Source organism: Arvicola amphibius, chromosome 5 (assembly GCF_903992535.2).
Source record: "Arvicola amphibius chromosome 5, mArvAmp1.2, whole genome shotgun sequence".
NCBI classification, from domain to species: Eukaryota; Metazoa; Chordata; class Mammalia; order Rodentia; family Cricetidae; genus Arvicola; species Arvicola amphibius.
The window spans coordinates 84,348,599-84,372,351 of NC_052051.1; the positions used below are offsets into that span (position 1 = coordinate 84,348,599).

Sequence of the window (23,753 nt, forward strand, 5' to 3'; positions counted from 1 at the left end):
CTATTTCATTTTTCTATTTATTATTTTTAAAACAGGGAGGTCTTACCATGTTCCTAAAACTTGTTCTTAGCTGCTGGGTTCCAAGTGCTCCTCCTGTGTGCCTGAATCACTGAACCTATGAGCATTCATCATCTCTGGCTCTAATATGTTAGCTTTTAAAAGATTTACTTTTTATATGTATGAGTGTTTTCCCTACGGTATTTATGTGCACCAAATGCATTTATGGTGCTTAAGGAGGCTAGAAGAGGGTTGAATATCCTTACAACTATAGTTACAGATGGTTATGAGCTACCATGTGGATGCTGGGAATCAAACACAAGTCCTCTGCAGGATCATTCAGTGTTCCAAATCACTGAGCTCCATGATCTTAAACTTAATACTTCAGACCTCAAGGTAGACTGATTGTGTTGAGTTTCAGGGTGATCTGGTGTTGTGCATGTTGCTAGACTTCGATAGGTTTGTCAGGCAAGGGGTTTTCCTGGTAAAGGCTTTTTCTCCTCTTCCAGCTGTGTGCTCCTTACCTCCATGGTTTGTGCTTGGTGCATTGCTTTGATAGCCGTCTGTGCCATGGTTCTGGTTGTAAAAGTCACAAATGCACAACCTGGGAAGGAAATAATCAATATTCATTTAGAGTTTTACCTATCAGACACTGACTGACTAAACGTCTAACTTACTATGTATTAACTACCATGTTAGCAATGCAAGTTTGATTATACTTTACAGGGTTTCACAAACTGGTACAGTAGACAGATGTCATGATAGGGCACTAAGTGCTACCAAGGAACCACAAATAGGAAAGCATGATTGAGGGAGAAGAATCCCAGTTCATGCTAAACAGCAAATCCAAGGAGAAAATGGCTCCATTTTGGACATCAGTATCCTCAGCGGTCAAGAGAAATTGAGAAGACAGAACTCCTTAAACAGGACTAGGAGAATACAAAAGGGACCAACTGGTTGGGCATGGTGGCACACACCTTTAATCCCAGCTCTCTGGAAGAGACAGGTCTGAGGTCAGCCTGGTCTACAAACAAAGCAAGTTCCAGGACAACCATCAGGGTTACACAGAGAAACTCTGTCTCCAAAAACAACAGGAAAGAATGGAGGAGAACAAACGGGAGTAACTGGTGAGAGGCAAGTCAAGGCCCAACCTCGTCTTCTACGCTGGTTTCACCTATCTGTCATTCACTTAAATCTGTCATTTAAATAAGAGACTGTAATTTAAGGCAAGAATCTTTTTTAAAAGCTATAAAAATGTACCACCTCGGCTTAAGCCATCAGGTCCCCGCAATATCCGGCATTCTTCAATCTGTCCAAATGAAGAGAACATGACTCGGATGTCATTTTCTGTACACTTCTTGGAAATCATACCAATGAACAGCTTCCTGTCTTCCACGGCTAGAAGAGTAAAGCACAAGGTCTTGGGTCTCACCACTAGAGGCAGCAGTGCAGAGTCAGGGCCAAGGCTGGAGTCCTGGCCGTGTCTCACATCATCCAACATCATCCACCTCACAGAGTTCTGTTCCCTCATTTGTTTCCCTCCCTCCCTCCTTCCCTTCCCTCCCTACGCCCTCCTCTCTTGTTTTGAGACAGGGTTTCTCTTTTGTAGTCCTGGCTGCATATGAGGCTGGGCACAAATTCACAGAGATCACCTGCCTCTGCCTCCCAAGTGCTGGGATTAAAGATGTGCGCTGTGCCTCCCTTACCCAGGTCATCTTGCAGATTCTAAGACACATTTCTTCCTCCCATAATTTCTTATCAATGGCATAAAACTACATAACCTGATATATATAAATGGTAACTTAAGTGCTGGAGAGATGGCTCAGTGGTTAAGAGCACTGACTGCTCTTCCAGAGGACCTGAGTTCAATTCCCAGCAACCACATGGTGGCTCACAACCATCTGTAATGAGACCTGGCGCCCCCCTTCTGGCATGCAGGCACACATGGAAGGAATGCTGTACACATAAATAAATCTTTAAAAAAAGGTAACTTAAAATTATAAATATATGGAAGCATTTGCATAAAATATGGAGAATTTGTGCTCTTGTTCAAGTTATTTCACCAATCTGATTAATAATAGAAAGATAGCCAGGTTACCTCAAAGGCTAATCTTGAAGGAATAAAAATGCAAAAGTTTCTGGCATTTTGTCATGTACTTAGTATGTGTGCTCCTTCTAGCAATACCAAGAGAAAGTTTTCACACTTGATGTGACCAGGGAACAGAAGTCACTTCAGTGGGAATGCCCTACTTTCCTTTTCCAACATTTTAAATTCTCTTTAAACTGTGAATGTCACTGATCACTTGTTTGCCTCCCTCCCTCCCTCCCTCCCTCTCTCTCTTTCTCTCTCTCTCTGAAAGAGGGTCTCTCTATGTAGCCCTGGATATCCTGGAACTCGTTATGTCAACTAGGCTGGCTTCAAACTCACAGAGATCCTCCTGCCTCTGTTTCCTGACGCTGGGTCATTTGTGTTTCTAACTGAAACACTTGAGAATTCAAAATTAATATTCTAGCCTCTGAGCTTTTTACAGCATTGTTCTGTTGTATTTTGACTAAATAAACCTTAATGACCCATTTGCCATCCAATTTTAGGTGTAGTCTACTGAGAAATCTGCATAATTTCCACAATTTCAATCAGGAAGACACCAAGCACAGCTGTCTGAGACAGTCTGCCATTTTCTACATATGCTTTTCCAAGCTGTTTTGGGACAAAGTCTCTGAGCTTCCTGGTGAACTTTTTGTTTAACCCATGAACTAGTCAGACTTGCATTTTCTTGAAGCGTTCAGTTGTGGGAGTGAAACAAGGATTATTTGTAGAGCCTTCTGACCACCATTAACTTCAATTTTTCAGGCTGCCATTATAATTTGCTTCTGCAGATGACGTTTTAAGTCTGAGTTCATCCCCAGCTCCAAAGTAGCCCTGTTGCTGGACTGCAGTATCCTGGCAACTGTACTGACCGTGGCCTTGTCCTTACTGAGCTCAGGAAGCTCCGTCCTAAAGAATTAGCAAGCCTCCTTTCCAGTTGCTCCACTTTCCTTTTAAACCCTGTCCATAAGAAATTATGTTTAGCAAGGATATCCTAGGTTTTCTGTTTGTGTATATGACTGTTTTTGAGATATGGTCTCATGTGGCTCAACCTGGCCTCGAACTCCTAAATAATTCAAACTACACTGTATACTCCTGCACCTGGCTAATTCATCCTGGTATGTAATATTCCTATTAACTCTATTTTTCTCACTTATCATAACTGAGACAAGGAGACTTGTTGTTTTGGTTTTCATCAAGAACAGCTCTGACTGTCCTAATTTGCTCTATAAACCAGGTTGGTCTCAAACTCATATTCACCTGCCGCTGCCTCCCAAGTGTCATGATTAAAAGTGTGTACCACCACCGCCACCCAGCTCAAAGGAGACTTTTATAGCACAATCCATTAGAAAAAAAACAAGAAGAAACCCCCTGCGGAGCGAGCAGCCTGGGTGCATACTCACCGTTGTTCTTCTCGCTGTCAGCAGGCTTCATCTGTATAGGGTGGTGCATCTGAAAAGGAACCACTGGTATTAGTCTCCAAACCCATTAGCGGCATCCTAAAATAAAAACTCTAAAGGGTATTCCAAAACAACAGCCTTTAGAATTCTCCGAACTCATAGCTGCCCAATGATCTTACTTACAAAATATAAGAATAGACAGAACGTGAATCATAAACTTAAAATATGCAAGACTGTTGGCAGCGAGGACAACTTTTGGTCTGTCTTTGAAATGTTCCCTTTATAGTCTCCTTTTCTCCAAAGTGCTTTCCACTATGTGCTTGACAGGCACACGCATGTCCTATGCACAAAAATGGAAACAATGCCATTTTTACTTTTAAGATCTTACCCCAGGGAGGACCTTCATGTTGTGAAGAGCATTCTGAGCTTCTAATGCAGCTTTACGGGTGTAAAATGTAACAAAACAGCACCCTGAATAAAAAAGATTTTACAAAATCAAATCGGTGCCTTGAAAACAGACAATTCTTAGAACATTTCTATCACCACACTACTGCAGAACTTCAAGAGAGAGGAGGAAAAGGGCATTACCTTTTTTTTTTAATTTTTTTTTTTTAATTTTTATTTTTCGAGGCAGGGTCTCTGTGTAGCCTTGGAACTCACTCTGTGGATCAGGTTGACCTCAAATTCAGAGATCCACCTGCTTTTACCTCCCGAGTAATGACATTAAATCATCACTACCACCACCCATCAAATGGCCAAATGTACCTGCTGCTGTGATCTCTTCAAGAGTCTAACTTTTCTTTCCATACCTACTTTGTAGGCTGTGACCAACATATTCCCTACATTAAGCCCTTCTCAGCTGATCAACTACCTTGTTAAGATGCACTCTGTAGCATCTTACTCTAGTCAAAATCCTCACGTGCTAATTTACTATTTCAAGCATTCCATTCCTAGATCAAATGAGACATCTGTGCACCTTACAAATCATCCTCATGTAGTCACCTTAATATTTTCTTTTTAAGTGTTTGGATTAGAAATTATAGCTAATAAAAAAGAACACCTTCCCCCATACAACCACAGAAATACCCTGACAATGAGAGGATGTATAGAATATTATAGGAATTAAAAATAACACCCAACTTGGTGTGGTATGCGCCTTTGATTCCAACACTCAGGAAACAGGAGTTCTTGAGGTCAAGGCCAGCCTGATTTACATAGCAAGTTCCAGGTCAGTCAGAACTAATATAGAGAGACCCTGTTTTAAAACAAACAAAAAAACAAACAAACAGCTGGGTGGTGGTAGTGCACGCCTTTAATTTCAGCACTTGAGAAGCAGAGGCAGGAAAATCTATACTAGTTTGAGGCCAGCCTAGTTTAGAGAGAGTTCCAGGACAGCTAGGGCTGTTAAACAGAGAAACTTGTCTCAAAAAACAACAACAAACCCAAAAGCCAAAAAAGAAAACAAAACACCGACAAAACAAAAATATTAAAGCCCAGTTGTTTGCACTGCATTAAACTACCAGAAACCATGTCCAGCAAGCCTAGTCAATGAGTAAAGGTGCTTGCTGGCACCCCTGCCAAGTCTAACCTTAGAGTTCAGTGTCTGTGACTCCCATAAGGAGAGAATCTAATTTCAACCTGTCCACTGACCACCACATATATAACCATAATAAAAATAGAAACAAAATAAAAACATCTCACCTTTGCTCTGAGGAGGGTTTTGGCTCCTATCCCTTAGGATGTTGATTTCATAGACAGCACCATACTGTTCAAAAAGCTCCCTCAAGTCCTTCTCAGACCAGGTCCTGGGAACCTGGCCCACAAACATCTTGATAGCATCAAGATCTGGTTGGTCTGGGTGGTCCAGGGTGCCGTTCATTTTCTTTGAGCTGCATGAGATAAAGGGATAGGTTATATATATTGTGAACCAGAAGGGTTTTTTTTTCCCTAAAGATTTGAGTACTTTCTGAAAATAGAAGGAGAAAATCTACTTCATTTACCACTTTCATTTAATTTATCTGAATTCTAGTTTGTCCACTCTACTAGGTATCAAACTAAATTTGCCATTCTGATTAAGACATACTGAGCTTTAAAAAAACTGGGAATGCCACTTTTGCCTTGTCTAACATATAAAAATTCTCAGAACTGAAAAAGTGAAGCTCCCAAAGATAGACCAAGCTTAATAACATTTGAGAATAGCTAAATATAATAATTTAGTTTTTCTTAAATTTTATTATGGGTTTGTGTGTGCTATGGATATCACAGTCACAGCAGTGCAGAGGCTGGAGGATTGCTTCTGTAGTCAGTTCTGTCCTTTCATGTTCATGTGGGTTCTTGGTTCTAGGCTTATGGGGCAAGTAATTTACCTGCTGGGATTTCTAAATGTCTGTATAGCAACAAAGGATTAATGATTCCAGGTAAGATTCAGGACTCTAACATAAATATAGACAGACAGTATCCTTTTAAGCAGATATTAGAACAGATGCACTTAATTACCAAAATCTTAATTATACACAAAGAGGATTCTTAATTTAAGCACAGCTATCATACCTGGGTGTAGTGGAGCATACTCATATTCCTGACATTTGGGAGGTGAAGACAGGAATACAGAAAGAACTTGGCTACAGAGATTTGAAGCCAGATGTGGCTATATGAGAATGTGTTTCAAAACAACAACAAAAAAAGGATGGCTATCACTTCCTATGATTGATTATACAATTACCATAGAATCAAGCTATCCTCTTGTTGTTGTTTTTCAAGACAAGAGTTTCTTTGTGTAGTCCTACTAATCCTGAAACTCACTCTTTAGACCAGGCTGGCTTCAAACTCACAGAGATCCGCTTGCCTCTGACTTCCAAGTACTGGGATTAAAGTGTGAGCCACTACTGCCTGGCCAAGCTATCCTCTTAAAAAGTTATTTTGGAAACAAACAGGGAGATGACTCAGAGGTAAAATGCAAGTACAAGGATAGAGTGTGGGATTTTAGCATCCATAGAAGAAGCCTGGCGTACCAACACTGGGACAGACAAGAGGCTCCTGCAGGCTTGCCTGCCTAGCCAAGTCTAGCCTAACTGACAAGCTGATAGGTTCAGTGAGAGACACCATCTCAAAAAAAAAAAAAAAAAAAAAAAAAAAAAAAAATTGCAGTCAGGCATGGAAATGCACACCTTTCATCCCAGCACTTTGAGAGATAGAGCTCAGTCTAATCTACACAGCAAGCTCTTGGTCAGTCAAGGCTACTTTGTTAGGCCTGGTCTCAATAAATTAATTAACTGGAAAATAAAACATGAAGTAGAGAGGGATACAGGAAATAACCGCTAGCCCTCATACTTCCATACATGGGTGTGTATGTGTGTGTGTGTGTGTATATATATATATAGACACACACACACATACATTACACACATGCTGAAAAACTACTTTGGAATGAACTGTCTTATTTGCTTTCCTTTATGATGTCAATTTAAAACTGTGGATGGTGGAGGCTTGTGATATACACCTGCATTCCATCCAGCACTAGAGAAGCTGAGGCAGTCATGAAAGCAAGGCTACAGAGAAAAATCAAGAAAGGACAGGACAGGAGGAGTGCAAAGAAGACAAAGAATAGTAATGAATTTTTAGCTTTTTAACCTTTCTGTCCCAAAAGAAACCAGGCTTTCATGATTAAAAAAAGCTACCATTAAGCAGTGAAATGACAGGACCCTAAAAACTTTATCAGTTTCAGTAGTATTTTATTAAAATGTTGCTAATCTCTCATAATGTTTCTATTCCAGAGAATAACAGAATGCCAATGGTATTCAGGATAGGTTTCAATAATAAGCTAATGGCTCTTTCTGCAGAGACAAAGGCTTATTCATTTATATTACTTTAGAAGCTGCAACTCAATGGGCTTGTCCTAAGCATGGTTAATATACACAAATTACAACTTATCTAAAACCAGTAGAAACTCAGGATTCTAGACAAACCCCTTTCTGTCCAAATTCTCTACCTCATCCTCATTTTCGGGGGAAGGACATATACTGGGAGGACTGATTCTAATTACATGCTAGTCAGGTCTTCTGCCATTAGACTGTATGTATGCCTTCTTGTTACTTTTTATTTTGAGCCAGAGTCTCACTAAGTTGCCCAGGATAGCCCTGCACTTACTCAGTACAACAGTGGTCATCAACCTGTGAGTCATGACCGCTGGTAGGAGGAGGAGGTGTTGAACAACCCTTTCACAGGGGTTGTGTAAGACCATCGGAAAACACAAATATTTAGATTACAATTCGTAACAGTAGCAAAATTAGTTATGAAATAACAATGAAAACAATTTTATGGCTGGGGGTCACCACAACATGAGGAACTGTATTAAAAGGTCGCAGCATTAAGAGGGTTGAGAATCACTGATGTAGAGCATGGCTAGCCATGAACACTTTGACTCCCTAGTGCCTGAGACTATGTATGGGCCATAAAGGACCAGTTTCAAATTCTCTATTTCTTCAAGTGTACTCCGCTCCATAAACCAATCTTTCCCTTTTGTATACCAACTAAGTATCCCTAGGAACTGTCTAGGTCAGTGTTATGTGAACCATGGCTTAAGAGATCAGAGGCAACTTTCAAACTTAATCTTTTAAGAATTCCTTTATCACAGAAATTGGATTAAGCCATTATGGATCTATTAAAATTGATAACAAATACAAAATAAGTTTATGTATTATCATTTAATTATTTATTTCCACAAGGAGGTTTCTCTGCATAGCCCTGGCTGTCCTGAAACTTACTCTATAGAACAGGCTGGCCTCAAACTCAAGAGATTCACCTACCTCTGCCTCCTGAGTGCTGGCATTAAAGGTGTGCATCACCACTGCCTGGCTGCATTTATTTTTTTCAAAGAATTTTTTTTTTTTTTTACTGTAATTTACAATGGCGTGAAGGATAGGCAGTCCATGACTTTGAAAGGCACCATCTAGGTGCTTCAAACTTTCAGAGAGGATCTACAGCAATTATGAGCTACAATCATTTACTGACTTATTCCTGCTTCCAATAAACACTGGGCACTTAACTTATATAGAGCAATACACTGTTAGACATGGTATACATTGGTAAATAAAAACATGATATAACAAATAAAAACTAACTGTACATGTCTGAAAATGTCAAAATAAAACCCACCATTTTATGCTAATTTGGAAAAAAAATCAATCTTTAGTTTTATTTGTATACATAAATTAAGATTTATTTTTGTTCCATGTATGGATGCTCCAGGAAGGCAAAAGATATAGGTGCGAGGAACTTAACTTGGGTCCTCTGGAGGGCAGCAAACTCTCTTAACCTCTATAGCCCTAACAAGAATTTTTTTAAAGACTGAAGAAAGAGGGGAGAGCTACTCCCACAAGCATGGTGTGCACAGGTCTTTACCCCAGCACTCAGTAGGGGAAGCAAAGGCAGACCAATCTCTGTTGAGTTCTAGACCAGACAGAGCTGCACAGTGAGATCCTGTCTCTAAAACATTAATTCATTTGATTAAGTATCTTTTAGATATCAGTAGGTAAAAGCACCTGCCATTACCCCAAGTTCAATTCCCAGAATTCACATAGTAGGAGAGAACCAACTCACACCATACACACCATACACGCACAAAGAAATTTATTAAAAAAATGTTAGCAGTGTGTGGTATGGGTGTCTGTATTTATGGGGGGGGGGGGGACACTCAGTGGCTAAAAGCACTCGATATCCAACCAGAACATCCAAGTTCAATCCCTCGAGTTTACACGTAAGAGAGCATCCACTCCAAACCAATTTCTGTAAGTTTTCCTTTGACCTTCACACAATAATAAATAAATGTAAAAATAAAAGATTTAATTTTTTTAAAAAAATTTCTTGGATATTTCCTTGGATCTCTTGGAAATAGTTAAAAAGAAAACTGTCAGTGTCAGCTAGAAATTTAAAAACTGAAAGAAGCAATCACATAAATGAATACATATTCAGAATAAGTAGATTCAAACTTTCTCAACTGCCACTGATGTGTTGGGATGAGCAGTAGGCACTCTTCCATTTTCCTTGCACATATACTTTTAGTGTGAATGCTGTCCTTAAGTAGGCAATCACTGCATTAAAAAGCACCTGAGGACAAAGATTGAGTCCAGGGCTCTCCTAGCATTCCTAAGGCACTGAGTATGGTTCCCAGCACCACAAAACAGATAAAAGAATAGACAGATAAGTAGACAGGCAAGAAAAATAAATGAATGAATAGATGAGTAGATAAATAAATAAACGTACACTTCCCTGGAGATTAGTATCTCCAAGTAGAGTACTCGCCTAGCCTGCTGAGAAAAGGGGGTGGGGGGTGAAGAAGACTGAAGAAATGACCCGGTCACTACAGCCACTCACTAGAGTGCTTGCTATGAAGCATGGAGTCCTGAGTTCGGATCCTAATACCCACGTAAAAAGATGGACATGGATCACTTCTTCATGATGAAGCACTTCTGTGACCCCACCCTGGAGGACAGACAGGTGGATTCCAAGGCTCACTAATTTTGTCAGTCCAGCTGAAAGAGTGAGCTTTAGATTCTGCAAGAGACTTTCTCTCCAAGAACAAGGTGAAGAGATAGAGGAAGACATCTTAAAATCAACCCTTGACCTCCACATGCACTCACACAGGTAGATAGAGCGCACTTGCACCATCAATCACAATCACAATCACACACACGCGCACACACAGGGCCTAACAATTTTCAAAAGCTTTCATTATTCATTTTGTCACTCACCTGTCATTATTAGTTGATTTCACTTTGCAGATAACACAAACAAGAAAAAATTTTCAGACAACAATCCGTTTACCTTTTTAGCAGGCATAAACCCATATTATATTCAAAATTTAACTATCATCTAGTCTCAACAAGTCCCCCCAAATTATATAAATACTGTGCTGTGGAAAAGGGGGAAGAGAAATACATGCAAATTTCAAGGACTTTAGAAAAAGGAGTCCATATTATGTTCCAGGTGTTTCTCTAGTGAAAACAAGACAAAATGTGTATGGTATGTGGAAATTTTAATATGGATAGAGACTTGTCAGTAGGTGCTAGAAAAAGCTATCAACAAAGGTTTCTAAGTCAACATCCTTTAACAGCATAACTATCTAATTTTGAAGTAGTTGTCTTCCCGAAGGTTTGGAGAAAATGTTAAGGTTTTATTTTGCAATTATCTCCTTCCAGATGCTCCTCTCAAAAAACAGCCACCCACACAAAATCAAAACAACATGCTCTTAGCATGGTGTTGGAGCACCCCAATGCCACCATTGCACTGGCTATGGAGGACTGAGCAGCAGTCTGCCTTGGAGAACACTAAACAAGTGAAACACCAGACAGCCAACAACTCGTTTAGCAAATCTCAACTCCTGAAGCTCCCAACCGCTGGGATTACAGAAACATACTACCACTCTCTTGCTATTCGAAATCTTAAATTAAAAAATTATCCTATTTTTCTCTTAAAAAATACCAGGCAGGACAGGTGGCGCAGCTGCTTGCCTTTAAAACCAGCACTCACAAGGCAGAGGCAGGCGTCTGTGAGTTCAGGGCCAGCTCAGTCTTTAGGATAGCAGGGCTATGTGAGGAAACCCTGTCTTAAAAAATTAATTATTATTATTTAAAAAAATAAAACAATGCCGGGCGGTGGTTGCACTTACATTTAGTCCCAGCACTTGGGAGGCAGAACAGGTGGATCTCAGTGAGTTCAAGACCAGTTTGGTCTAGTTCCAGGACAGTCAGGACTGAAACCATGAGGGGAGGGGGCACCAAATCAAATCAAATAAACAAAAAAAAACCTGGCAAGTCAGCTGAGAATGTACACATCTGTAGTCCCACATTACCGGGCAAACAGAGGTAGGTGCATTTTGAGTTTAAAGTCAACTTGGACTATATAGCCAGACAGTCTCAAAAATAAAATGAGCCAGGCATGGTGGTACATGTCTTTAAAGCTAGCAGAGACAGAGGCAAGCAGATGTCTGAGTTCAAGGCTAGCCTCATCTACACAGTGAGTGCCAGGCAAACCAGGGCTACAAAGTAGACCCCGAACACTCTCTCTCTCTCTCTCTCTCTCTCTCTCTCTCTCTCTCTCTCTCTCTCTCTCTCTCTCTCTCTCTCTCTCTCTCTCTCTCTCTCTCTCTCTCTCTCTCTCCTTCCCTCCCTCCCTCCCTCCGTGTGTGTGTGTGTGTGTGTGTGTGTGTGTGTGTGTGTGTGTGTGAAAAAAAGTAAACTGGGGTGGGGAGAGTACATGAAACCAGGGGAAAAAAACAGCCAGTCAAGGGTTCCAATGCAGACAATTTAGAAAACTGCTTTTCTGTACAGTAGAGTCCTGAGAAACAGAGAAGGTAGCAAAGTCGATTAATCAATGAGAGAGCTAGAGGTTTAGGGCCTAACCCTTGGAGACTACCACCTTTCTTTCCTTTTCTTTGGTTTTTCGAGACAGGGTTTCTCTGTGGCTTTGGAGCCTGTCCTGGAACTCGCTCTTGTAGACCAGGCTGGCCTCAAACTCCAGAGATCCGCCTGCCTCTGCCTCCAGTCTGCGCCACCACCACCCGGTGACAATACTGTGTTCTGAAGTGTAAGCAAATGAAAAGAACTAGAAGAAGACTCCACCACGACCAGAGAAGAACCCGGACACTGAGCAGAACAGGAATCGTAGTATCTGGGCTCCTGGAGCGTTCAGGGCTCTTCACCACTTCTGTGTTGTACAATTTTTTGAATCACATTCCCAGACAAAATTATTTTAGTCACAAATCACTGACTTAACCTCTGGTTTAAAGTATTGCTTCAGTGAAGAATTCAAGAGGTGGCAAGCATAACCAATTTCAAGAATTCTTAGCCGGGCGGTGGTGGTGCACGCCTTTAATCCCAGCACTCGGGAGGCAGAGGCAGGCGGATCTCTGTGAGTTCGAGACCAGCCTGGTCTACAAGAGCTAGTTCCAGGACAGGCTCTAGAAACTACAGGGAAACCCTGTCTCGAAAAACCAAAAAAAAAAAAAAAAAAAAAAAAAAAAAAAAAAAAAAAAAAAAATTCTTTATCCTGGGGCCGGGAATGTGGATCAGAGGTAGAGTGCTTATCCAGGATGTACAAGGTCCTGGGTTTTAGTTCCAACACCTGCATGAACTCCCACACAAACCCACACACGCATCATCATAAGCTCCATTCTGTAGTAGTATATCATTCATATGAAAGTTGATCTAAGGACATGGAAATATAAACTACTCATTGATATCTGATCTAGTACCCCCCAATAACAAAAGAGTATTCAGTCCAATTATCTTCAGAAAGCAAGTCCTGGCCTATTTCAACTGAGTATCTCATCTGTACAATAGGGGCAACAAGCCAAAGCACTTAGCTTAGCTTTACAAAGCTTTGGTGAAGATGGGTCACAAAAACAGATGCAAATAACTTTAGTTTAAATAAACAAAACACTAGGGGGCTGGAGAGGTGGCTCAGAGGTTAAGAGCACCGACTGTTCTTCCAGAGGTCCTGAGTTCAGTTCCCAGAAACCATATGGTGGCTCACAATCATCTGTAATGAGATCTGGTGCCCTCTTCTGGCATGTGTATACATAATTAAAAAAAAAAATAAGCAAAAACCACTAACAATCCACTCTGATTAATTCAAAATACCCATATTAAATTCATTTGCTTCAAACTTCAATATACATTAAAAACTAGACATCACACTTAATATAGTCTTGGACATTAACATAAACACTAATTGGGATTTTTAAGTTCCAGGTGGTGTCACGCAATGGTTCTCTCCCAGAGTTTGTAGAATGGTGGACTAGTTCAACCTCTTAAAAGATAAGAAAACTGGGCTGAGGTTGGTAGTTCAGTTGGTAGAGTACTTGGAAACCCTGGGTCTGATTTCAGGGCTGTATTAACTGTAAACAAAGGCATCTGGCAATCATCACAAAGCTCAGAAGGTAAAGGCAGGAGGACCTATGTTCAGCAGCCTTACCTACACAGAAAGTTTAGAGGCCAGTCTGGGATACACACGAGGCCCTATGGAAAGGAAAGGAAAAAGGAAAGAGATTGAATGGAGGGAGTGTAGTTCAGAACACTTGTCTGCTCAGCAAGCTAATTTCTAGCACAAGAAGAAAAGGCCAAAAAACAGTGGGAAGGGAACTGAATATTCAACAGGCAGTAGCAAAGCACACACACAAAAAAACTTCTAGAATGCAAAGATAATTTGAGCCACAAACTCCCAATTTTAACTCCCAATTTTAACTGAGATATGGGCATGCTTGGTGTGCCGAATCTCAGTGGTCATACTTAACTGCCCTTTTAACTACTGCTAAAGTAACACTTTGATAATAAAGAACTGTCATAAAAAGATGTCTAAATTACTATTTGGAGAACAATAGAGAAGGTTTATAATCCATTTCAAAAGAGCAATGTGGCTAACTTAGAGACTCTCAAAACTATCTCAAAAAGTCCCTCGCTATTACTCCCTTCTGTGGGGGGTGTGATCCGAACAGTGAGCCTAACTTCAAAGATCCACACTAGTATCTTTCACCTGGGAATGTTCTCCCACTAACGTTCTTGGCTTTCTACAAAGGTGCATTCACTTGATGTTCTAAGGTATTCTGAACTTGGTTAAAGTGATGAAACCAGGGACAATGGTTAAGGTAACTGAAATAATACAAAATTCAGATTTTGATGGAAATCAGGGGTTGGGAATGGGATCCTTCTCTAGAAAGTCCAGAACTCATGTTCCCTATAGCCCCAACTCAGGGCCAGGTTAACAATTTGGCTAGCTAACAAGATCTTCTATTTCTGTACCCACAATTTATTGGAGCAAACTGCCAATAAAAATTGATCCAATTTTGCTTTACTATGGTTTGTTTTTGGTGAGGATAATCTAGTATTACTGAAATTACACGCTGAACTATATTTTCAATTAGTGAGGAAGTGGGGGAGAAAATTAAGGTTCAGAATTACACTTCACAGGTCAATACACTACATAACACTATACATACAATACTAAGCAATAACCATGCATAACTACCAGTTATCTCTGTGACAGAAACTTCAGAGTATGACAATTAAAAACTAACAGGGCATGTTGGCACATGTGTATTAACCTAGTACCTCAGTAGCTGTAAGCAGAACATCATGAGGTCAATCTGAGCTATATAGGGAGATTCTGTCTCAAAAAACAGAACAGGAGCTGAGGATGATATAGTGCTTGCCTAATATACTTAAAGCCCTGGGTTCTATGCCTGCCAAAACTGAGCTTCATGGCTCATGCCTGCAATCCCAACACCCAGGAAGTTACAGTAAGCAGGAAGGTCAGGAGTTCAAGGTAATCTTCGGCTACATAGGGAGTTCCAGACCAGCCTGGGTTACATGGAACCCTGTCTCAAAAAAAAATAAAAATAAGTAAATAAACAAAAATAAACAAAACAACAAATACAAAATACTCAATTCCCAAAGGATTATTTAATATTGCATACCCAACCCAAGCAATGAAGCCACCTTGGAATCTGTTATATGAGTAAACACTATTGTTTGAAGAGATTAGAGTCAGCACACTTGAACTGATTGCTAATCATACATCAAGTGTGCCTTCATGCAAAGAATTCATTTATATCCGGGAGGCAATTAACAGTTATGAGAATTAGACTAAATTAAATATGGGTTTTCTAATTTATTTTCTTTCTTTTAAGGGACCGGTTTCACCAAATAATAGCAATAAAACAGCCCAGTTCCCTCTGTTTATGATAAAAATTAGACAACAAAAATACTTACACAGGACTGGAATTCAAAGAGCAATGATCCACCATCATTTCTGGAAGGAAATCCAACTTAAACGCAGCCATCACCTCACTCTCCCCTTCAGAAGCCAATGATAACAACTTGCTGCACTTGTCTGATCCACAAATACACACAGCTTTAGCTTCCTGGGCCCCACAAAAAACACAAAGTGGAAATGGAGCTCAGGGAAACCAGTAGTAAGTGCCACAGAAGGAGGCAGGTCTGGGGAAGGGGCAGGGAAAGGGAGTACTGGACTCAAATGGGGATGTGGCCATGTGAGGGGAGGCTCAGCCCAGCACAATGGAAATGCTGATGCACCAGGCTTGTTCTGTGCGATTTCCCTGGCGAAGCAGTACTAAGTGCACTGTCAGATAAATAGTGTGTCGGATTCATGAAGATAGTGTAGCCAACAAAGCAGAAGAAGTACACTTGTTTCACATCCTCCAAAGTCCTCCCTGTAAATCAGTATTCATGATCCCACAAAACTAAAATTACCCGAAGGAAAAAGCAAACAGGCAAAACAAAATGACAAACAACAACAGCAACAAAGCAACCAACCAAGAAAAAAAAACCTCACCACACTTTATGTGGTCCAAATATGGTTTTTTTTTTTTTTTTTAAAGAACTGGGTTGTTGGCCTTGGTTTTAAACTTAGTTTCCATGTATCAAAGATAGCAATGAGCACAGTTCTTGAGTCCCAATTAACCCCAGAACAGTCACAAAGGGAACAGTAAGGCCAACAGAAACAGACCAGAAACAAGCTGTTGTCAAACTGGCCATGTAAACCCTGTTGTTCACCAACTACTTTTGAGGGAATAGCCCTGTTCTCTTTAACAGTGTTGAGGGTAAAGTGATAAATCAGTTGCTCATCGTACATTAAAAAACTCTACTTCAGAATCACTTATTAGGGGGGCACAAGCAAAATTTCTTTACTAATTCTCAATCTTAACTTGCCAGAAATGAAAATATTCTGCCTCGTTCTTTTATATAAATTAATTAATCTATTTGTCCATCTACCTAATTCCCATCTATCCGTCTGTCTGCCAAGACAGGGTTTCTCTGCATAGCTTTGAACCCTATCATCTATCTATCTATCTATCTATCTATCTATCTATCTATCTATCTATCTACTTACCTACCTACCTACCTACCTACCTACCGGTTTTTCATGACTCGGTTTCTCTGCATAGCTTTGAACCCTGCTGGAACTCGCTCTCTAGGGGGGCCTCAAACTCAGAAATCCGCCCGCCTCTGCCTCCCGAGTGCTGGGATTAAAGGTGTGCGCCACCACCGCCTGGCTTTGTCTCATTCTTAATAGAATACTAGTAGATAAAATTTTTTTCAGTTTTCTTCTGACCTTTTCTTTTTTTATATGGGGTCTCACTGTATCAATGTGGGTATCTATCCTGGAACTCACTAGGTAGACTGAGCTAGTCTCAAACTCAGAGATCCACCTGTCTCTGCATACACCACTACTCCCAGCATCTGGTAGCCTTCCTAATGAAACAAAAAACAAAAAAGATGGTAATAATGAAAAAGAACTCCATCTATTCGGTATACAAATTCAAAACAGAGGGGGAAAGAAATAGCAATGCAGGATTACTCTCTTCATTCTCTTAACCTCCTTAAGGCCTAGGGTGTGACAGTCCAGTGGAAACCTTACTAGCATGTGTGACAACATGGGCTCAACCCTAGTCACAACCATGAGAACACTGCTGCTAAACCCAGGCTGATGGACGCACATGCTTTTATTATCAGGGCTGTCTCGTGCCAAAGAATTCACTTCAAGTTCAGTTCAAGACACAGGAAACTTTGGAAAAATGTTATATTCAGCTTATAAAAGAAGTAAAAGGAAGTGGGACTGGTGTTACATTCCTATAATCCCAGCACTTGGAAAATAAAGGCAGAATGATCAGTAAAAGGTGAGCTTCTGCTGCATAACAAATTTCAAAGACAACTAGGAATACAAAAGACCCGAGTGTCTCAAACAAACAGTCAAACATAAACTGCTAAACCATAAAAGAAAGGACAGCACGTGACAAGGGCACTTAAAACTTCCAGTCTGTTAACGGCTAACATCTACACCTGCTTTCTTAGGACAGTGGGAGTTAGGTCTTCCCTTAAAGTTCAAGTCCACACAAAACTACTCCACTTCTACAACTGTTAACAGAGAATAATTTTTCTATTGTCAAAAACTTGGGATATGAAGATCAACTTTGGAAATGGAAATAGCAGAAACACTCTTCCAATTCCATTAAAGAAGGAAGCACAAGTAAACATCTTCTGAGAAAAGAATACAAACAATCCACAGTCCAGTTCACCAGTCATGTCAGATTGGATGGGACTGCTTGAGTTACTGGCAGGCTGTCCAATTTCATCTTATAATTACTGGAGCTGATAACATTCCTCATGCTATAGAAACTTATGTGGCCCAAGAAATAATTTTACAAGTCAAAGATCAAATTAGACTTTTTAGTTTGAGAATTCATTTAAAGAGGAATCAAGTTATAAGGAATCCCACTGGCTGTTGCTATACTACTATCAGAGACATACAAATTCTAATTACGTCTTTACATTAATTAGAAGTACAGTATCTATTAAAGGTGGGAGTATTAAACATTAGGCACTGCCCAATGTATGAAAAGATACATACTCCTTACAATACTTTCATTAAGCCATTGGCTAAGAAACACTGATTCTGCCCCCCAAAATAGAACTCTTATTCAAAAGAATTCGGAGACCCCATTTAATGGAAGTTTTTAAAAGAAAACAGGGAGTGGAGGGCCTGTAAGTCCTATACTTATATTAAACCCACTTTTATGGGGCTAGGGAGATGGTTCAGTGGTTAAGACCACTGCCTGCTCTTCCAGGAGGGGGATTCGTTTCCCAGCAACCACTTGGTGGCTCACAACTGTCTGTGACTCCAGTTCCAGAGAACCTGACATACAGACATGTATGAAGGCAAAAACGCCAATGCATATAAAATAAAAAATAAATTATTAAAATTAATTTTGATATATAAAGCACTATTGCTTCAAAAACCTCTAATATGGAAATGTTATTCCATAGAGAAGTGTCTCTTTAGTAAGTTAATTAAATTCAGTGAATTTGTGGGAAAAGAAAGCAGAGAAATAATTTGTAATTTATTGTTTTAAAGAATTGTAACAGTAAGTGATAATAGAAATTATATGAATGAAAAAACAGATATTAAGAAAAATTAAAAACTAAAAATCAGTTGTTCACAAAAATTGCTCTTAATTTTAAAAATCTTTATTTAGATATGTATTCATTAGAAATAAGGTGGCAGAAATGATTTAACTCGGGATTTGCTGTAAGAAAAGGTTTTAACTTTTCCTCTGTTTGCATCTTGATTCTTTCACTCTGGATATCTTATTTCCTTTTCCTTCTCTGTTTATATAAGTTTGTTTTGGTCTTAAATATTTTCTACCTCTTCTTTTTCTGGGGGGGGGGTCCCTTATTCTTTGAAAAAGATTTCTCTTTGTAGCCCTGGCTGTCCTTAAACCCCGGCATCCACCTGCTTCCCACCTCCCGAGTGGGAATAAAGGCACACACCGCATGCTAGCTTTCTACTCTTTTCTTTGAACGTTAACAATGATCTAGGCTGGGTGGTAGTGGCTGCAGCGCACGCCTTTAATCCCGACAGACCAAGGCAGGCAGATCTCTGGGAGCTCCAGGCTGGCTGTCTACAGATGGAGGAGTTCTAGGACAGCCAAGGTGGGAGGAGTACCACAGTAAACAAGAACAATATAGGTAAGGAAAACAGACATTAGAAAACAGCACACTCTGCATTTAAAGTATGCAAATGAATACATTTAGCATAAAAATGTAAAACTGGATTAGTAGAGTTATAGCAAAAAAGCATGGCTGAGCAAAAATCGCCTAGGAGGCAAGTCCAAATGGCCATCTTTTACTTATTTATTAATTTTTTTCATTTTATTTTATGTGAGTTTTGCCTACATGTACTGTGTGCCCCCACATGCATGCTTGGTGTCCATGAAGGTCAGAAGGGGACATTGGATCCCTGGAACTGGAGTTATGGATGGTTGTGAACCACCATGTAGGTGCTGGGTATTGAACCCAGGTCCTCTGTAAAGCAACAAAGTACTCTTAGCTGCTGAACTATCTCTCCAGCTCCCAAATAGCCATCCTGACAGACGTGAGTAGGGAGCACAATGATAGGTACTCATATTTTACGTTTGGGTCTGTGAGAGCAGAAGAGACGACGAACTGACACTGCAGTCCACACCATAAAGCTGCAGAAGGAAGGCTATTCCCAGAACAGCTGCAGGTCAGACACTAAGTGAGCTGTCTATGCCTGCCTCTCCACTAACTGCTGATCGTTACATGACAGGAGAGATTCCGAAAAGAAGCAAATGATTCCACTTCAAAGTAACCAGCCAGAAGAGCTTAAACTTTTAACTTAAAACATTTAAACTAGAAAGACTTTCCACTTTAAAAATGGAGTACTTCTGCACCCGGAAAGAGGGCCAGTGGCTGAAGAGCACTTGTGCAACGCTCTTCCAAAACACTGCTGATTGGCTCCCAGCATCCCTGTCTGGCAAGGGACCCAATGCCCTCTTCTGATCTCAGTACATATATGCACATATTCACACACATCATCATTTTTTGAGTACTTTTAATATAATAGAACACCGAACCCAGTACCTCATATATTTAAAAAAAAAATGCTGACCTGAGTTATCAATGACCTTAGTGGCATCATACATTATTATTATTATTATTATTATTATTATTATTATTATTATTATTATTATTATTATTATTATTATTATTTTACAAAATCGTGAGACTTTAGACCAAAAGTCTTTATGAATTTGCAACAAAAGTCAGACAATTCTGAAGAGGAGTTTGTGTTAAATTGATGGAGGACTCTCATTGGTTAATAAAGAAACTGCCTTGGCTTTTTGATAGGGCAGGATTTAGATAGGTGGAGTAGACAGAACAGAATGCTGGGAAGAAGGGAAGTGAGGCAGATGCTTCAGGCAGAGGAGCCAGCCGCCAGGTCAGACATGCTGAATTTTTCCCGGTAAGCCACCACCTTGTGGTGCTACACTCATTACTAAATATGGGTTAAAGCAAGATGTGAGAATTAGCCAATAAGAGGCTGAAACTAATGGGCCAGGCAGTGTTTAAAAGAATACAGTTTCCTCGTAATTATTTCAGGTGTAAAGCTAGCCGGGTGGCAGGACACAGCCTGCCACCTCACATCACTACATTAAGTGAAAAAGGAAAAAATTAAAAATTGCTTTAAATCTAAAATAATGCACGAAGAAAGCAAATTTGGATGTATAAACTAATCTGCATGTAAATTCTCTATATAATATACTGAGAAAATATGACAAGGCAGAAGTAAGACTAACCAGAATTTGTCTTTAATCATTTCTCTCCTTTTTGCTCAGTGCCAAGTACAAAGACTAACAGAAAGAGATTCTGAGATTAGTCTCACTCAATGTAAAATCAAAGATTCTCTTGGATGGACATCCTCTCTCCCCCTCCCCCCTCCCCCTCTCTGCCCCCTCCCTTTCTGACTGCTCCAGAACTTGCTCTTGTAGACCAGGCTGGCCTCTAACTCACAGAGATCCACTGCACATTGGGATCAAAGGATGTGCCACCATGCCTGGCTCAAAGCTCATTTTAAACATCAGCTGAAAGTTGGAGAATTAAAGTACTAAGTGGCTGAAAAGATACGTCACCAAATCGCACAACAAATAACAAAACAAGACTTGGAAGTTGAATTTCAGTACATTTAGGTAATCAGAACAGACACCAGAATAATCATTTTTGTTGTTCTTTTTTTGTGCTAATGACAGCATCTTCGGCATTCGGGACTGGCCTAAAAACTATGCCCATGAGAATGACCTTGAATTTCTGACTTTCCTGACCTCATCTCCCCAGTATCAGGATTACAAGTGTGCACTACCATGTCTAGTTTATGAAGTGATCGGGATAGAAACTACAGCTTCACATATTCTAAGTCCTCCATCAACTGAGCTACATCTCCAGCCATCCCACATGGTATGGGACAGGAGGCTACAGAAAAGATAAAGAATATAGTCTCTGCAAGTAATGCCACGTTATTAATGTGGAGAGGACACTATCATTTCCCCCAAAGCAATTTTCCTGAATAGGTAGGTGTCAGACAAACTTTTTAAAGGCAACCAAGTTCCTAACTTTGTAAATGCATCTTGGTGGCCCTAGGGGGGTGATGGACCACTATAACGATCAGAAGATGGGGAAGTAACTGCAAAAAGAGGAACCACAAAACCAATTTGCCTTGTTTTTAAGCGCTATTGAACAATCTTCCAAGTAGAGACTGATTTTCTAACAGCCCCAACTCCTACCAGCTCCCATTGATAACCCCTTCATCTACAGTCAGGCCACTGCTCAAAGTCATCAAGGACAATGTCCACCTGAAAAATCTAAGAATTTTGAAAGATGAAGCTAGACCTAGAACTATGAGACCTACCTTCTCTGAAAACTGGCTCTGCTTTGTTTTACTTTGCTTTATTTTATGTGATTGAGTGTTCTTTTTTTTTTTTTTTTTTTTTGGTTTTTCGAGACAGGGTTTCTCTGTAGCTTTGGAGCCTGTCCTGGAACTAGCTCTTGTAGACCAGGCTGGCCTCGAACTCACAGAGATCCGCCTGCCTCTGCCTCCCGAGTGCTGGGATTAAAGGCGTGCGCCACCGCCGCCCGGCTTGATTGAGTGTTCTTATGTGTGTCTGTATGTACGCCATGAGGAAGCCAAGAGGGTGTCAGATCATCTGCAAAAGCAACAAGTGCTCTTAACCACTCTTCTTAATTAGTATAAAACATGTGCTCGAGGTTTTTTCTTTTAACTTTTCTTCAGTGATTGGGACTGAACCCAGGAATCATGCATGCTAGGTAAGCACTCCACTAAGTATTTCTTTTAAAAAAAAAATTATTTATTTATATAGTATCCTGCCTGTAGGCCAGAAGAAGGCACCAGATCTCATTACAGATGGTTGTGAGCCACCATATGGTTGCTGGAAATTGAACTCAGGACCTCTGGAAGAGCAGTCAGTGCTCTTAACCGCTGAGCCATCTCTCCAGCCCCCACTAAGTATTTCTTTAAAAACAAAATTGAAATAGGGTTAATATATTATTCAGGCTGACCTCTAACTTGCAATCCTCCTGCTTCAGCCTCCTAAATAGCTAAGATTAACAGTAATGCTCTATGTATCATATCAACTTAGTTTCCAATACTGGCAATAAAGTAATGAAATTTATGAAACGAATCACTGGCAATAAAGTAATGTTTCCAATAATTATAAAAGCAAAACTCATTCATACTAAAAGCAGCAGCAACAACAACAAAAAACTTGTAAACAAGGCATGATGGAACACAGCTTTAATCCCAGCACTTGGGAAGCAGAGGCAGGCAGATCTGTGAGTTCTAGACTAGCCTTAGTTAGCTATACAGTGAACTCCAGAACAGTCAAGTGTTATGTAGAGAGACCCTGTCTCAAACAAAAGAAAACAGAACAATAACAACAAAAAAAATTGTAAAAAGCATTTACTTGAGCCTGCCTATAAGCATCAAAACCTAGGGAGGAAAGCAGGACCTGGTTAATCCTAGCACTTGGTAGAAATATTGACTTAAATTCAAGAGCAGCTAAGATTCAACAAAACAAAACATTATTAAAAGGGATCTGAGAATTTTTTTTTTTTTTTGGGTTTTTCGAGACAGGGTTTCTCTGCAGCTTTTTGAGAGCCTGTCCTGGAACTAGCTCTTGTAGACCAGGCTGGCCTCAAACTCACAGAGATCCGCCTGCCTCTGCCTCCCGAGTGCTGGGATTAAAGGCGTGCGCCACCACCGCCCGGCTCGGGATCTGAGAATTTAGTTCAGTGGTAAAACACAGGTTCAGCAAAAGCAACGCCTGAGTCCCCGAGCAACAGAGAGAAAAAGTTACTAACAAGAAAGGAGCTTCCATTAACTAAATTCACAGCACTTCAATCTTATATAGCAGCATCATTTAGGGTAGAACATGTCTAAGAATTCAGGTGTTATGGAAGATTATCTGCATCTGTTTTGTTTTGAAATGTAACCACAATGCAGGAGGTCCCAACTTTTATTGAGACGACGAGTCTAGAGAGGACTAAGAAGCAGCAGTTACCCTGAAGAGTAGGGACCAAGTTAAATTCCCATTGCTAATGATGTTACATGGGATGTAAAGAATAAGTAAGGGCCAGGGGTCATCATTCCCCAAACTGAGAGAAACCGCTTTAGAATACTACTAACCATGTAACTTATTCCACTGTCTCATACAGTATCCCTGATTAACTTTGAACTCACTATGCAGCCTACGATGACCTCCAAATCTTGCCTCAGCTTCCCAAATGCTGCAAACACAGCATCATGCCTGGCTCGTACATGACTAGTTTTTTTTAACATGCATCCCTTCTTCCACATTATAATGGGTATGAGACTTCTCAGAC

At 40.2% G+C, this 23,753-nt stretch overlaps 1 protein-coding gene across 10 annotated transcripts in view; it reads right to left on the reverse strand.

Moving 5' to 3' along the window:
* Window positions 1-23,753, reverse strand: part of Celf1 (CUGBP Elav-like family member 1) — a 67,874-nt gene that overhangs the window by 16,114 nt on the left and 28,007 nt on the right. For 7 of the 10 annotated variants that reach the window (XM_038332245.1, XM_038332244.1, XM_038332240.1 and 4 more), the window contains exons 2-7: window positions 15,249-15,400; window positions 5,185-5,372; window positions 3,872-3,954; window positions 3,487-3,535; window positions 1,261-1,395; window positions 522-601 (exon numbers count right to left, since the gene is read on the reverse strand). In XM_038332245.1, the coding sequence (XP_038188173.1) occupies window positions 522-601; window positions 1,261-1,395; window positions 3,487-3,535; window positions 3,872-3,954; window positions 5,185-5,372; window positions 15,249-15,319 (606 nt within the window). In that variant the 5' untranslated portion in view covers window positions 15,320-15,400. Of the gene's footprint in view, window positions 1-521; window positions 602-1,260; window positions 1,396-3,486; window positions 3,536-3,871; window positions 3,955-5,184; window positions 5,373-9,855; window positions 9,872-15,248; window positions 15,401-23,753 lie in introns of those variants that run through there. The other 3 variants (XM_038332242.1, XM_038332243.1, XM_038332241.1) reach the window with 3 other exon arrangements.